General features: G+C 35.1%; 1 protein-coding gene across 1 annotated transcript in view; it reads right to left on the bottom strand.

Moving 5' to 3' along the window:
• Positions 1 to 15150, bottom strand: part of CNTN5 (contactin 5) — a 635147-nt gene that overhangs the window by 142237 nt on the left and 477760 nt on the right. Inside the window, exon 13 of the mRNA XM_068988835.1 lies at positions 13392 to 13512. Coding sequence (XP_068844936.1) covers positions 13392 to 13512 — 121 coding nt within the window. The remainder of the gene's footprint in view (positions 1 to 13391; positions 13513 to 15150) is intronic.

Here is a 15150-nt window from a genome sequence, read left to right on the forward strand (position 1 = left end):
ATATAAGTTGGAGTTGTGCACTCTAAATATATTCCAGTATATAAGTGTTACTTTCCATCCATCGAAGGTGATCTTTCTGAAATGGAAAATAGATATTTGAGTGTCCATTGTGCAAACTAGCAAGAATAATTAAAAATAATCAACTTGTTTATTTAAAACCTCAAGCAACCCAGACACTATCCTGAAATTAATTTAGTAAGCTAGTGTTACACAATTTCTAAGAACAGATGAGTTGAAGAAATCCTGTGGGAAAATAACATATGGGGTGCTAAAATATGCTAGGTATCATGCTTCTGCAAATCTTTCTATAAATCCAATATTGGATTTATTGTGTATGACTCATTACAACTCTGTAATGTAAATTAAGATCAAAAAATAACATATGCCTATATGGGCTTTAAAGTTTTTCAATCTCACTATTCATTTATGAATAATTTATAGCTATCCTGTGACATATTTTCCTAAATATACCATGAAGTAAATTTGGAATTATTATCTCCAAATATACTTTAGGACCACATGTTTATAAAGTCATTCATTTTAAGACATCTGCACCCTTGGAAATACTGTGGCCTAAACTATAAAGAAAGCAGTAGATTTTCTTTAATATGTTTTTCTCTGAAGCAAAAATTTCCAATTATTCTCATTTAGTTGTTCTCCAGTATCCACCAGGGATTGGTTCCAAGATCCCCCCTCAGCAAAAATCTGGGGATGCTTAAGCCCCTTGTATAGAAATGGATAATATTTGCATATAATTTATACAATCTTCCTTTATACTTTAAATCATCTCTGGATTAATTGTAATAAATCTAAATGCTATCCAAATACTTGTAAAAACAATGTAAATGCTATGTAAATAATTACCTATACAACAAATTTAATTTTTGCTTTTTGGAACTTTCTAAAATATTTCCCCCAAATATTTTTGATCCATTGTTGTTTGAGTCTGCAGATACAGAATCCACAGATACAGAGAGTTGACTTTATTTAGATTTTCTTTCATGATGTTCCTTGATACCAACAACTTGTTCTACAAGATTATTTGAGACTAGGGACATGCCTCACAGTCATGGAAGGGAACAAAGTTGACAAACCTGTATCTGGGGGTCATTAGTTTTATATTTTAACTAGCTGAGCAAATCAGTTGGCCCCTTAGGACTTAGAAAAGTGTAAGTATTACTTCCTAAGTGCTTAACTTATTGGGCCAATGGCTGAGATATAATGGAGTAAGAACTGTCTTAGTGGTTTCTTGATGATTACTTGCTTATCTGTGTTTTTTTTCCGTTGTTGTTGTTCTTGTTCTACAACTGTAAGAAGATATTTATCACTATGAAATATATCATTAGAGCTCAACAAAGATTGAAAAAAGACTATTGTCATATGGTGACAGTGAACTTGGCGTGATCCCTATGCCACCATGTAATTCATTAGGAGAGATAGAGACAGTGGGCTTTTGCAGAAGCACTTAAATAGAGCAGTCCTGGAGGTTGGATAATTTGTAACAGATGTTCCATATAATGAATGGATTATGGGGAGAGTGTCTGCAATGCAGACTATCTCATTCAGTGGGTATGATCGATGCTTCTTATTAGCTTGACTTAACATTATGTGAACTGAGGTTGTGAGACAAATATGTGAGATTTGATTTACTGATACACACAGATCAGGTAATAAAATCTCTTTGAAACAGAGATTAGGTATTTCAAATGAAGTTTACTAATAACAGTCCTATTTCTTGAGTTGGCACAAAAAAATAATCATATGAACCAATAACTGCCTGAACTTGTTTTATGCTGTATTTTTCTGTGATTAATGTGCACTAGAATTAACCAAATTAGAACACTGACAAACAAGAAAGCTGACAATTTAGTATAGATGATTAATTTTTGTTAACTTATATGATTTAGGAAAATATTGTTTTGTTTGAAATTCTATACTTTTGACCTAGAATGTTTTAAAAGCTAAGACATAATTCCTGAGGAACTTGAAAACCATTCATACCATTTGTTTTCAATTTAAAAAATCTAAGTACTTATTTCACAAGTACTTCCAAATCTTTTAGTGTCCTTGGTAGTGTTTATAAAGGCTTTTTACTTTAATTTTAATTTTTGCATTGCTTCATTGCCAACTAAAAGTATGCACAATTCCATGTAAACATTCATATAATAAATATTTATGTTCTTAAAATATTAAAGACTATGATATAAATGAACATAATATTTTTGGGGGGTTCATTTCATATGCTATCAAGCTGGTTACTTTTAGATAGGCAGATAGTGATGACTGTCACTGGTAGAAATGCAGTAATCTTAGGACTCTATTATAGCTTCATCTACACATCTTTTCTAGAATGAAATATAATTTGTGCATTCAACTTTTTTTATTCAGCCTTAGCCTCTTGCTGACTTTGTGTAACTGTACTTCAAGCTCTTTAGTATTTGTTTCACACATGAGAAACTTCCTGTACACTAAGGCAGCTATTGCAGTTTGCTCAAAGATGAAGCCCCCTACAATGGAATCTACAATGCAAATAAACACACTAATATAAGCAGTCCACTTCTGGAAAGTGAGGCAAAGTTTCATCGACCCAGTTAACTGAATATACCGAGATGGTCCTAATGGTATTTCACAGTTCATACTAATGACCGTAAACCTGCAGAGAACACAGTTATGCCAGGCTTAAAAACATGCTAATTTGGCCCTGAGGAAGAAGAAGCAACCAAAATGCTCCCACTCACCTTTAGAATGCTTATCAAAGTGTAATTGAACAAGATGGACAGAACACTCATAAAGTTATGGGATATTTCATCAGTGGATAATCAGATAGCATTGCCTGTTGGATAAATGTAGACCATTTTCTTGTTTATAGGTACCATGAAGAACAATGATTCATCTCCCTAATCTTAATGATTAGGGAAACATGCTCTTCATCTAGTGAAGAATATCAACAACAGTGTCTTGCATTTTCTGAAAAGCATTCCACCACTTGGAATCTCAATTCATTTTCCTATTAAATCTGCAAATTGGATATAATGTCCCCATTTTACAAATGAAGAATCTGGAAGAGGTAAAATGACTTGCCTCCAGTTATCCAGGAGACGAAGAGTTAGATCTAAATCCTGGCCTGGGGTTGTTTTTAGAATGCTACAATGTATGGGGTGGGTAACCTGGCTTCTATCACAGCCTTTTTAAACATGAGTCATCTTTAAGTTGGGCTATTGAGATTCAGCAAACGTTTACAGTGCACCAGCTATAAACTAGTGCAGCATTAAGTGAACAGTTGCCCAAAGATCTTTCGAAAAAAGATCTGTGGATCTTTTCCCACTACTTTTTGCACATTTTGAATTTATGCAGTTTTATTTTCTCACAGCAGTAATTAACCTTGCAGCTGTCATTTTGATGTCTCAACTTTTCAATACTTGACCACTTTGATTTTTGTAGAGGTAATTCTCTGGTTTAATAAACTGCCTTTTTTTTTTTTTTTTTTGTAAAAGTAGGAACTAGTTTTTCCTTTCCTTCTCAGTTTTTTAGGTACCTCACCAATGATTTGCAAATTTCCAAAGGCAAAATCTACTGATGGACTCAATCGATAACATAGGAACCCATGTACTCATGACTGCCAATCCTTACATATAATGTATTAAGTTAGATTTTCTCTGTAAGTACTAAGCAACATATTTTACATAATTTAGTTTAGAAAAAATAAAAATAAATATCAATTTTGAAAGATTTGTTATCAAGAATGAGTGACTTATTATTTTTTCTTTTTTTTCCCTCATCATCTGGTGTTCAATTTTGTCTCTACTATTTCACCTCACTTGCTCTAACTCATTAGAGAGCTAATTGCCTTTGTAAGTCCAAATTAAGGAGTAGTGAAATGGAGACATTACCTTTGCCAGGTGTTTGGGAGGACAAAATCCAATTTGCAGTAAAAGTTTCTTCCAATCAGTGTTAGCCCTCCGTTCAGGCTGCATGGATTTTGTGTGGATTAATGGAGAATCATTCAGGGTCCAGGCTATATGTGGTATTGTGTTACACAAAATCAAGAAAATAATTAAGAATTGAGTATTCTGGAATATAAATTGAAATAAAACAAGATTTGGGGGTGGAAACTGAAGTGAACTTACCAATTTCGTATTAACTTCCTTGGGGATGTGACAAGTCATTGTGTTGACATTCAGCAGAATTTTTGCTTGGAACTTGGATTCCACATGTGGATATCAAAAAAGGGCCATGTAATAATGTATATGCCCTGCAAAACTATTCTGGGCTTCCCCTGAAAACAAATTACTACCCAATACTCAAAAGACATGCTAAAAAATTTATGTAAAATTCATAGAAAACAATACATTCAGGGAAATAAAAAGGTTATGTTTCAGAAAGTTTAGGTTCAAAAGGTTAGGTTTCCTAAACCAACTGGTTGTTGGTTTAGGCCGTGTCTACATAAAGTATATGAAAACTAAGTAAGATGACATTTCCAAACAATTCAAACAAATGAACAGACATATAAAATGTACTTCCAATATTTCAGCTAAGCAATATTGGTGACCTTAAGGACATCCTTTTGAATATCAGACCATTTTTGTTTGTTTGTTTTGCATTGTTTTGTCTCAAGGCTCTTAACATAATTCACCCATATATAGATGAGAAACAATGAACATCAAAGTTTTGAAAAAATAGCGACCACAAGTGGGTGGAAGGTCAGGCATTTTTAAGGCAATTGGCAATTTTTTCCTTTCTTAATAATTGGGGAAATTGGAAGAAACTTTAAAATGAGAGAACAAGGAGAGATTATGTAGAAAGAGGTCTGTTATTGATTGATGCTTACTATTCCTGAGGGTATTTGTCTCTGAGGCTAGTTTCCTTATCTGCAAATTGGAACTAAAAATAGTAACCTTCTCATATTTTTTTTATAGGACATTCTAGATATATAAAATGAAATAATTCATAGAGATACTTTAGCACAGTTCTTGGCATATAGGAAGAACTTAACTTATCAATAGAGCTTATGATCAGAAAGCAAAATGTGCTGCTCGTATATCTGTAATCATACTCTTTGTATTATATTATAAAGACTGTTCCTTCATGTTGAGGGCATAAGTTGCTTGTGATTAGCTGTAACACAGTGCCTGCTACATATTGTACATACATGCAAAGTCACTTCAGTCCTGTCCAGTTCTTTGTGACCCTATGGACTGTTGCTCCTCTGTCCGTGGGATTCTCCCAGGCAAGAATACTGGAGTGGGCTGACATCCACCTCCAGGGGATCTTTCTGACCCAGGGATTGAACCTGGTCTTCTGTGTCTCCTGCACTGGCAGGTGGGTTTTTGAAACTTGTGCCACCTGGGAAGCCCTCTGCCACGTATTATGCACCCTATAAATGTTTGGTGAATAGCTACTGAATGAATGGGAGAAGAATGAGAAGGGCTAAAGTTGAGCAACCTGCTCAAAGTCACACACCTAGTAAGAGCTTGAAGGTTGAAGTGAAGTTGTTCTGTCGTGTCCGACTCTTTGCGACCCCATGGACTATAGCCTATCAGGTTCCTCCGTCCATGGGATTTTCCAGGCAAGAGAACTGGAGTGGGTTGCCATTTCCTTCTCCAGGGAATCTTCACTACCCAGGGATCAAACCCAGGTCTCCCGTATTGTGGGCAGACGCTTTCTGTCTGACTTCAAACCCTACACTTTCCTTAAGATACAGCACAGCTTTGCATACATTATCACTTACCTCTCTCCACCTACTCCGATTTCATTATTACACTGAATTTGCCCTTGCAAAGGTCATCAATTATTTAAAACTGCTCAAACCAGTGGTATCTATTTGTTTTTTATTTACTTGCATTTGACACTGAAGCCTATTTTCTCCTTCCTGAAATTCCCTTTTCCTGTCCCTAAGATTTGGTTTTTTCGATCGTCCACTTAGTTGCTCTGTCTGGCAGCTACTTGCCAATCTTCTTGTAGCTTCCTCCTCTTCCTCAACGTCAGTGTTTCTGAAGTTTCTATCTTGAGCTTCTTCCTCTTCTCATTCTTCACATGCTGTCTTTGCAATTTCATTTTCATCTCATCATGCTGAAATCTACATCTCAGCTCAACCCTATTCTCTCCTGATCTCCGTAGCCACAAATCTATTTACTTACTGGGTATTTCTCTTTGGAGAGCCTTATGTTAACTGCTCTTCCTTCACCCCCCAATTCACCTATCTCCTTATCTTCCAGATAAATTGAAAAACATGATCATTCTTCACTAGGATGGCCACTTAATTTATCATCTAAACCTGGACAATTTTGAGAGAAAGGACTTCATCAATAATTATGCTGGCTCTCCGAGTTTAACCTGGAACTGCCTTGGTGTAAGCAGACTGTATGTCTTCCCTCCCCTTGACCACTAGTTAACTGAGTGGCCCCAGCATTAGCACTGGGATTTATCTTGGCCTCCTATTCTTATTTTTGCATAAGGTGAGCCACCAAGTTCTGTAGATCTTGTCTCCTTCCTAGCTGTTTAGTATGTGTGTTTCTTTCCATCTCAATTACCATTGCCTTTTATCAGACCCTTCTTATTTCTTATCAGAATTATTGCCATGGTCTCCTACTTGGTCTCATGCTCCTCTAAAACATCCCCTGCTTTGTCATAATGATCCTCTTGAAGTGCATATCTAATTATACGCTTTTCCAGTTTTGGTCCTTTAATGGCTAACTATAATCTGTGGCATAAAAGGGAAGTTCTTTCCCATGACATGAGAAGGCACTTATAACCAATCCCGTTTCACCACTTATCCTTCTTGCACACTAGAACTGTCTTGGCATATAGTAGGTACTCACTAAACAATAAATAAAATCAGCATGTAAAACATAACCCCAGTTTACATAAGTGAGAAGTAATAGTAAATGTCATTTTTATAATAGGATGGAAGCATAAAAAAATGCAAGATTTGTGGAGCAAAATACACAGTGAATTGTGATTACCTTTCAATTTGTGATTCAGAAATATGTATGATATAAAACCTATTTGATTAGATTTTTCTTAAAATTGAAGAGTGAAGTCAATGTACTTGTTTCAAAATAACAAAATGCTCCCCAGAAAGTCTAGGTCAGTTGATGGAAATACCAGTTCCTAAAAGAGAACTTGGCTTCCAGCAGGCACTCAATATTTGTTGAGTGGCTAAGTATAAGAAATTTAGTCTCCATCAAATGGTTGTCTATATACAGTGACAAGTTATTTGTACATTTTATGTATAACTGTGGCAAGGATTTGGTCATTTGATCAAATCATTTCAGTCAACTATCATTTCAGTGAACCAAACTAAATGTTGCACAGAAAATCCACAGTCAAAAAAGTTACTTTTTAGTCAGTTGTTAGAGTTCCCACAGATTAGCAAGCAACCACATGAAAAGTACAAGAGAAAAAAAACTAAGCTGCTATTCAGCCTGTAAGAGAAATTGTATAGGTGTCAATCAAACTAGTTAATGTAGAAAATGTCTAAGCAAGGTGATTTGTATCCATTAATTACTTTAAAAGCCTTACCCAACACTATTGACAGTAGTGACCTAAAATTCCCACAATGCTATACAGGATATTCCAATAAGACTTTGCAGTGAGTGAGATTAGATTTTCTTCTAGGTAAGGACATTTTATTTTATATCTCAATTTTAAAGCTTTTTTAAATATTGGAAAAACCAATATATTAACTGAATAATTTCTATTCTGCTCTAAAGTAGAAATTATTGGCAAATTTGTTTAGTATTAACATTAAAATTACACTTAAAGCATTTGTTATTGTTCTTTTGAGCCTCAAATACTAGTACATCATCAAACCCAGCTTTGTTTTTTGTGATTTATAGCTCCTGTTCTTTTTCCCTGGAGACTCTTTTGATTCCAAGACATTACTCCACCATATGAAGGCTTGTGCAAACTTCAAACCTGTCATTTCATATTAGATTAGTGGTGGAAAAGGAAAACTGTGCAAACTCTGGATAGTTGGGCCAAACACTTGTGCATTTTAAAGCTTGAAAGTTTAGTAGTGGTCAGATAGTAAAATGCATTTATATCAATTTGGAACCTACACATTTCAAAAGGGTAGTGCTTTGAGAGATATAAAGACAGAGCACATTAATACTGCTTAATTCTCAAACTTACATGTATAAGAAATATGTTCAAGATTTTCACTGAGCTTGAGTTTCCTTTTGTATTTGGAAAAGTGATAGCATGCACTTGTATATCTCCAGGGACAAAAGGCAGAAAACTTGAGAATTTTTCTCTCTTGCTGGTGAGGATCACTGAAAAGTATATCTTGGAGACAATCTGGAGAGTATTTAATCAAAGTTTCCAAGTTGGTTTCCATTAGATGGTAACTGGTATCTTTAGATTATTTGCAACTATTTGAAAACAAAACAGATAACACTTCACAACTAGCTAAAATGTAAATCCTTTTTTTTTTTTTTTTTCTGTTGGCTAGAGTGAAATTATCTAGTTTGGTAACACTGGTACCTCATGATAAAAGAGTTAAGTGAAAATTTAAATAGAAATATGAATTAATGATTACTTCAACATAATGACCAAAATCTTTCAAAACATAAGGCTCTTGAGGTAGAATAATAAAAAATGATCTTTTATATAAAAAGCTGATGAAACCTCTGAAGAGGCTTTAATATGCTATTTTTATAGATGAGCAAACACATTAAAACAACTTTGTTGTAACTGACCCTGCCCTTTGCTGAAGTCCTTTTGTTCCTGTAGCTTCACACAAAATTTAATGCTGTGCCTGGCTGACTTCATGGTGTATTACTTGTGCAGTCACACAGGGTCCCTGACTTAGAAGGTCCCTATACTTGGATTAATGTTCTGCTGTCACTGTCTTAAGATTCTTGTCAAACTTTGCATGAAAGACTCTGCAGTTTCTATTTGCACCAGGACTCACAATTTATGAAGTCAGTCCTATAGCTATGCCTATGGATTTTCATAGCATTTCATTATTTCCCCTGAAAGATATAGGTTATCTGAGGAGCTTCCTTCACTGGTGTTTCTCACCCCATTCCCAAAGGTGGTTCTCACACTAGTGGACGAGAGGATAGAGAGCCACTTGGTCTCACAGAGAGGGCTGAGATCTTGGCATCTACATCTGTTTCTATTCCATAGCAGGGCTTGCTACAGAGCAGGTGCCAGATGAATGGGTGAGTGAATAAATAAACAGCAAATTATCAACAAATGTCTGTGACTTATTTAATTGGCACAACAAATTCTTAATAGCTTCTGTTTTCAAATAAAAAGTGACAAGGTTGATCAGCAGAGACTAAAAGTAAAATATTCAAGGAAAAATATTGGAAAGAATAAATGGAATTGAACTGATGAGATGTTTGAAGCAAATAAGATTGAAAGACATTCTGAACTTCAGATTGAAACAGAAGTGACAGAGGGAAGAAGGAATGAATAGTTAAAAGCAGTCAGATTTTTCTCAATAAATTGTGTCCTGAAGTAGATTCTTTCTTCTCAAATTCAGTTTAATACAAGTCATATTCATCTTGTAAACTGTAATTCATGGAATAAAATTTGTCATCCAAGTTTGGGGAAAAGAGGGTATACAGGCAGTGCATTCAGAAAGAACCAAGAGATTGTGGATTGTCTTTGACTATGCCAAGAGTTTCTTGATCTACTGTTTTGCATTAATAACAGATCAATCTGAATAGAAATTTGCATGAAGAAGTGCATTTTTTTATTGTTTCCTCTGCCTGTGGGCAGAATAGACAGAGCTCAGGCTCGGGCTCCCAGTTAGTTTAGCTAAACACATTTTATTCTTTAAACTGTGATAGTTTCTTACCCTTATATTCTCTTTGGGAAACATATTTTTGACAGTTAGTTTGTAAAATAAAATAACAAAAAAACTAATATTCTTTCTCTGTTGTGTTTGGTCACCTCTCATAATGTTTGGGAAAGAAGGCAATGGCAACCCACTCCAGTACTCTTGTCTGGAAAATCCCATGGATGGAGGAGCCTGGTAGGCTGCAGTCCATGGGGTCGCAAAGAGTCAGACCCGACTGAGTGACTTCACTTTCACTTTCATGCATTGCAGAAGGAAATGGCAACCCACTCCAGTGTTCTTGCCTGGAGAATCCCAGGGATGGCAGAGCCTGGTGGGCTGTCGTCTATGGGGTCGCACAGAGGTGGGCATAACTGAAGTGACTTAGCAGCAGCAGCAGCAGCAGCAGCAGCAGCATAATGCTTGGGAGTATCAGTTCTTTATAAACTGTGTATTCCCGTCAGTGAGGTTATCCCTTAATGGTCTATCTCCTTTACCATGGAGAATATAATACAGTTTTATCCATCTTTAAAGAGGTTCCCTGTAGCATTGTCTAGATTTACTTTCTCTCTTGTTGCTATATCACACTTGAATAAGTGACTTAAATTGTGCACAGATGTCCAGGTGTGGCTTTAATTTCTTTTTATATTCTGGCAAAATAACTTACTTTAAGTTCATTACTTCTATTATGGGTCTCCAAATTATGCATGGTGCTGTTATAAGGCTGGTTCACTGAATATTAAGTATATGAGAGCAAGCAATTTTATGCTTCAGATGATTATTTATGGGAAAATTCAATTTTTGGAGGATGATAATAATGGTGGAATAGAGGTGAATAATAGCACTGACATTCACAAGCAAAATAAAGCAACAGTGGAAACAAGCATTTGGGGGAAAAATAGCTTTCAAGCAGTGAGTGAGAAGAGAAACAGAGAGCAGCTCTAGTTGGGGAAGCTCAGATTCTAAACAAGCATTGATGAGGTCTTAGGGCCACACACCTGAGCCCCAATCTAGTGTGCATGTAGGGCCAAGTGAAGAATTTCAGGGTTTGGTAAGATGTGCAAAAGAATTTCATAGACTTTCTCTAATGGGAAAGGAGACTATCTCCCAGGTTATCTAGGAGAATATATACTTTAGTCCCCTAAATTTCCATGGAAATAGAATTACAGAGTTATGAAAACATATTCCTTGTTAGCTAAGAATGTTTCACATTGTCTGAGCAATACAATGAAGGTATCCTATATGAAGTATGGTGAAATTGTCTTTACCATTCTCATTTTATGACACTCTTAAGTGTGCTTTAAGGATTCTGCTGCTAAAACTGTAACCATCAATAGAAAACCTTCATCTAGAAAGCTCAGCTTTGGTCCTGTTGCCTGAACTATTAGAATGCCCTAAGTTTACAAACCAATGGTTGGAGGAATGGGAGAAAGAAGAAGACAGGGCAAAACTAATTTTGAGTTTCATTTTACAACATTAAGAGCTGCAATATTCAAGCATCTGAGTTCCTTCAATGACCAGGAAGCTTCAGAAAGAAAAAAAAAAAGAAGAAAAAACCAGAACCTATACTTCAACTTTTAAATCTGTCTGAGACCAACCAGGCAGAAGAGGCAAACTATTTTTACTAGTTTTAGAAAAATAATACAAGTATATAATAGAAAATTGGTGACTTAAAACAACTCACTTCAAATGAAAGTTTGAGTTGAATGTTGCATGAATATTCAGACAATAGCAACCTGTTTGAAATTGCTATTGAGTGCAATTCCAAATTTCTGCATTTTATCATCTCCTAGGCAAAAAGCCAAAGGCTAAAAGAACAGAACACAAAAAAGCCGAGTCTGAATTATATTCTAAACGCTGTTGAGTTTAATTTTACTTACAAAGCAGAATGTTACTTTGCCACTTAAATATGCCCCTCACAGCCCTGTAAAAATATCTGGCTTCTTGTTATCAGCCTTTAAATTGTGTTATTCATTTAGAAAGCTCCAATTTTAGGAGCATCATTGTAAATTACTAGCCAAGTGCTACACAATAAATACACATAATCTAAAACAGACTGTAGTGAGAGAAGAAAGCTATTTTCTATAAAATTGACTGCAGTGTGTGGTCTGCCATTCCATAAGCATTGTAACTTGCAAGGCATAAAGGAAAAATTTTAGCTAAATTAAATATCATGAGAGGATGAGCACTTTAAAAAGTTGATGTTTTGTAATAGAGTAATACAGATACACATTCTTGTTATAAACTTGGAGACAAATTCAAATAACCTTCAGAATAGAAACAAACACACGCAAAAAATGAGCATGCTGTCACTCACCCAGATACACATCTGTTTCAAACCAATGTTTTACTTGGACCAATAGTAGATGTAGGTGCACTACCCCAAATCAATAAACCTTGGGTGACATATACAACTAAAACAGATGATGAAGCTTACATAGGCCTTGTATTTCCTGCTCAAGATTTTTATAATGTTAATGAATTATTGAAAATTATGATTGGAAAACACTCCAAGTGAGTAAAACAAGTTAATGTAAGATATAAATTTTTGTTACAGATTGTGTAATTTTTCTTTGCTGAGATCATGCAAGGGGTCTTAGCATGCAGTAGTCACACCAGTCAAATTTGATTTTTTTGAGATTAAAAAGGGAGGGGTGGGATTCTGGTAATGTTCTAGTTCTTGTCTTAAATAGCAATTTCTTGGTATGATTACTTTATGATTTTTTTCTTTGAGCTGTATACCTATACAAATATGATTTTTTTAATTTTTATGCAGATATATTGTATCTCCATAAAAAACAAAAAAGAAAAGAAAGAAAAAAGGGGGAAAAAGAGAAAAAGGGCAGAGAGAAAGAAATGAAGGAGGCAGAGAAAGAAAGGGAAAAAGAGAGAGAAAAAGAAAGAAAGGAAGAAAGAAAAAGAGAAAATGCATGCTTAGAGCGGCATTTCCCAAACTGGCAAATAATGTGCTAAAAGAAATTAGTGCTGTAGGCATTTACTTAATTCAAACAAGATATAGCTTTATAGGGTTGTAGAATTTGGCAGCCTTGCTCATAGTTGGAAGCCACTTAACTGTCATTTTTGCACAGAGAGACTGTATGTTGACATTTTCAGACTTTTTAACAATCCTTGTCACTTAACAATTGCAAATGTCACTATATTAGGCATGCAGTTTTTCTGTTCAGGAAGCAGAATTTAGAAGTTAGTGGAGGGAAAAAAAATGCCTAGGGATTCCAGTAGCTTTACATTTGGAAAACCACATACATATACACAAAATTTTTATTTCTCTACTGTTCAAGTGTCTTTGTGACTCAACTGTTGCAAATATCATTTTGGCATTAAGTTGGGTAAACACCTAGTAACCACCTAGTACTAAAGGTGTTTGGGAACCTGAAGTTGGATCTGTAGGTTTTGTCTGTTTCTAAGGAGCAAGTTACCATATAATCGTTTCAAAGGCAAAAGGTTAAGCAAGAATAACATATATTGTAAAATTGAAAGTAAAATGCACAGTATTGATGTGCTCAAAGCCCATGCATTTCAATTTCTTTGTATGATAATTTATGGTGATCATGTCTTCAGACTGCACTATTAGCATACTCACCCCTAACAAGAAGTTCTGCCTCATCTGACACACTGTCTGCTGTGGTCTGTACCCTGCAGCCATATCTCCCAGCATGCATCAGAAGGATGTTCCTGATCATTAAATCTGCAGAGGATGCTTGCTGAAAGAGGGATGAAGTGCCAGTTTAAAATGTTGCAAATCTGCCTAGTTCAAGGTGGTTTAAGGGGAACTTTGCATATTCAGTCAAAGGGCCCATTTTTTGGCCTTACAATTTATCTGACGACATTTCAGAAGTCAAATATGCCCCACTTCAAGGAACACATGGAAGCTATGTTTTCAACAATTGCTAATACCACATTCGAACATTTAATATTGCATATAATGATTTAGCAGATACAATATTTAAGAAATATTTACAAACAAATTCATATCTTTAAAAGTTTAGGAAAAATAGTGCACAAAAATTATTGCTTTGCTATTCAGAGACAGGCTTATTTTTGTGGCAAGAAAGCAGTATTGAAAGGAATAACAACTCTTGGAATTATGAGGCAACAGTAGTTAAAAGATTATCTTGCACAGCTTTATTGAATGGCTTCTTTTGTAGGCAACAGAATGAAGTGGTGCTTAGGTGCAAGAGTGCTGGTCTCAAGCCATATGTGTTCATTCAAGAGAGATGGATTTATTCCTTCCACAACCACCACCATCAGGAGTAGGGTCAGCCTGAATCTCTGTTAATCAAAGCAATTAAAAAACATGAAGAAGACACAAAACACCTGATCCTTGTTGGGAGCACAATGATTAGAACATAGTTGAAGAACAGTTGTATCAAGGAGATCAATAAGTACCAAGGAGATTAAGTTTTCATTGTACTAGTTCATGGGATCAGTGATTATCCTACACTTTAGGATGTCTGGTATAATCTTTCATTACTTAATCTTGTCTTTCATTTACTTTAACAGGAAAGATGGATTTCCCGTTTTCATGAAGATCTGGTATTTACAATTCATGAGGTATTCTTTTCAGAGAATGACATAGCAAAACTCCAATATGCTCTTCACTTTCCATGTTGCAATTAAAAACAATTCCCTGGAAAGAGAGTACATGCATGCAGCTTGAAATGACATCTTCAAAAAACTCAACACTCCTCTTTCATGGGCACTTGAAAGAGTGACTAATGCAAGACATGGAGAAGCACCCCTGATTAGATATCTTTAATTTGTTGATGGAATGGGTGAATTATCTTAAAAAATGATTTGTTTGTCCTTAGAAGGCAGCGTCCTAATGAGTATTTATGAATTTAATTGTTTACCTCCATTTTGAAATAAACTAATGGACTATATAAAATTCATGAAAGTGAGAGGAATTTCTGAAAATCTGTTGGATTTTTTTTTTTTTTTGTCTTAGCATTCATAACAGGGTGAGAAGTTATTGGAAGTTTTTAACCTCTCAAATGTGTATTTCTTTAAATCAATCAATTAACTGTATATTATGTTTTAGGACATTTCTTTTCAGTATTTCATTTCTGGTTTTTTTTTTTTTTTCCCCTTTCCCATTAGTCTTACGATAGGAGCTTCTAAGTGTATTGAAGTTTTGTCTAATGAAATAATTGTTAATACATGGTCTGGTTCAGTCATTTACAAGGGAATGCTTCTTAGTGAGACTGCATTAAAATGTCACAATAATTATTGCAAGGAATGTGATATTTGTCCACTGAATGTCCTCCACTATTCTTTTCCTTAGATAAAATTGTTATTAAAATTTCATTTTCTCATGTGTACCAGACTAATGCTCATTTCTT

This window comes from Capricornis sumatraensis, chromosome 16, assembly GCF_032405125.1.
Source record: "Capricornis sumatraensis isolate serow.1 chromosome 16, serow.2, whole genome shotgun sequence".
Taxonomy (NCBI): Eukaryota; Metazoa; Chordata; class Mammalia; order Artiodactyla; family Bovidae; genus Capricornis; species Capricornis sumatraensis.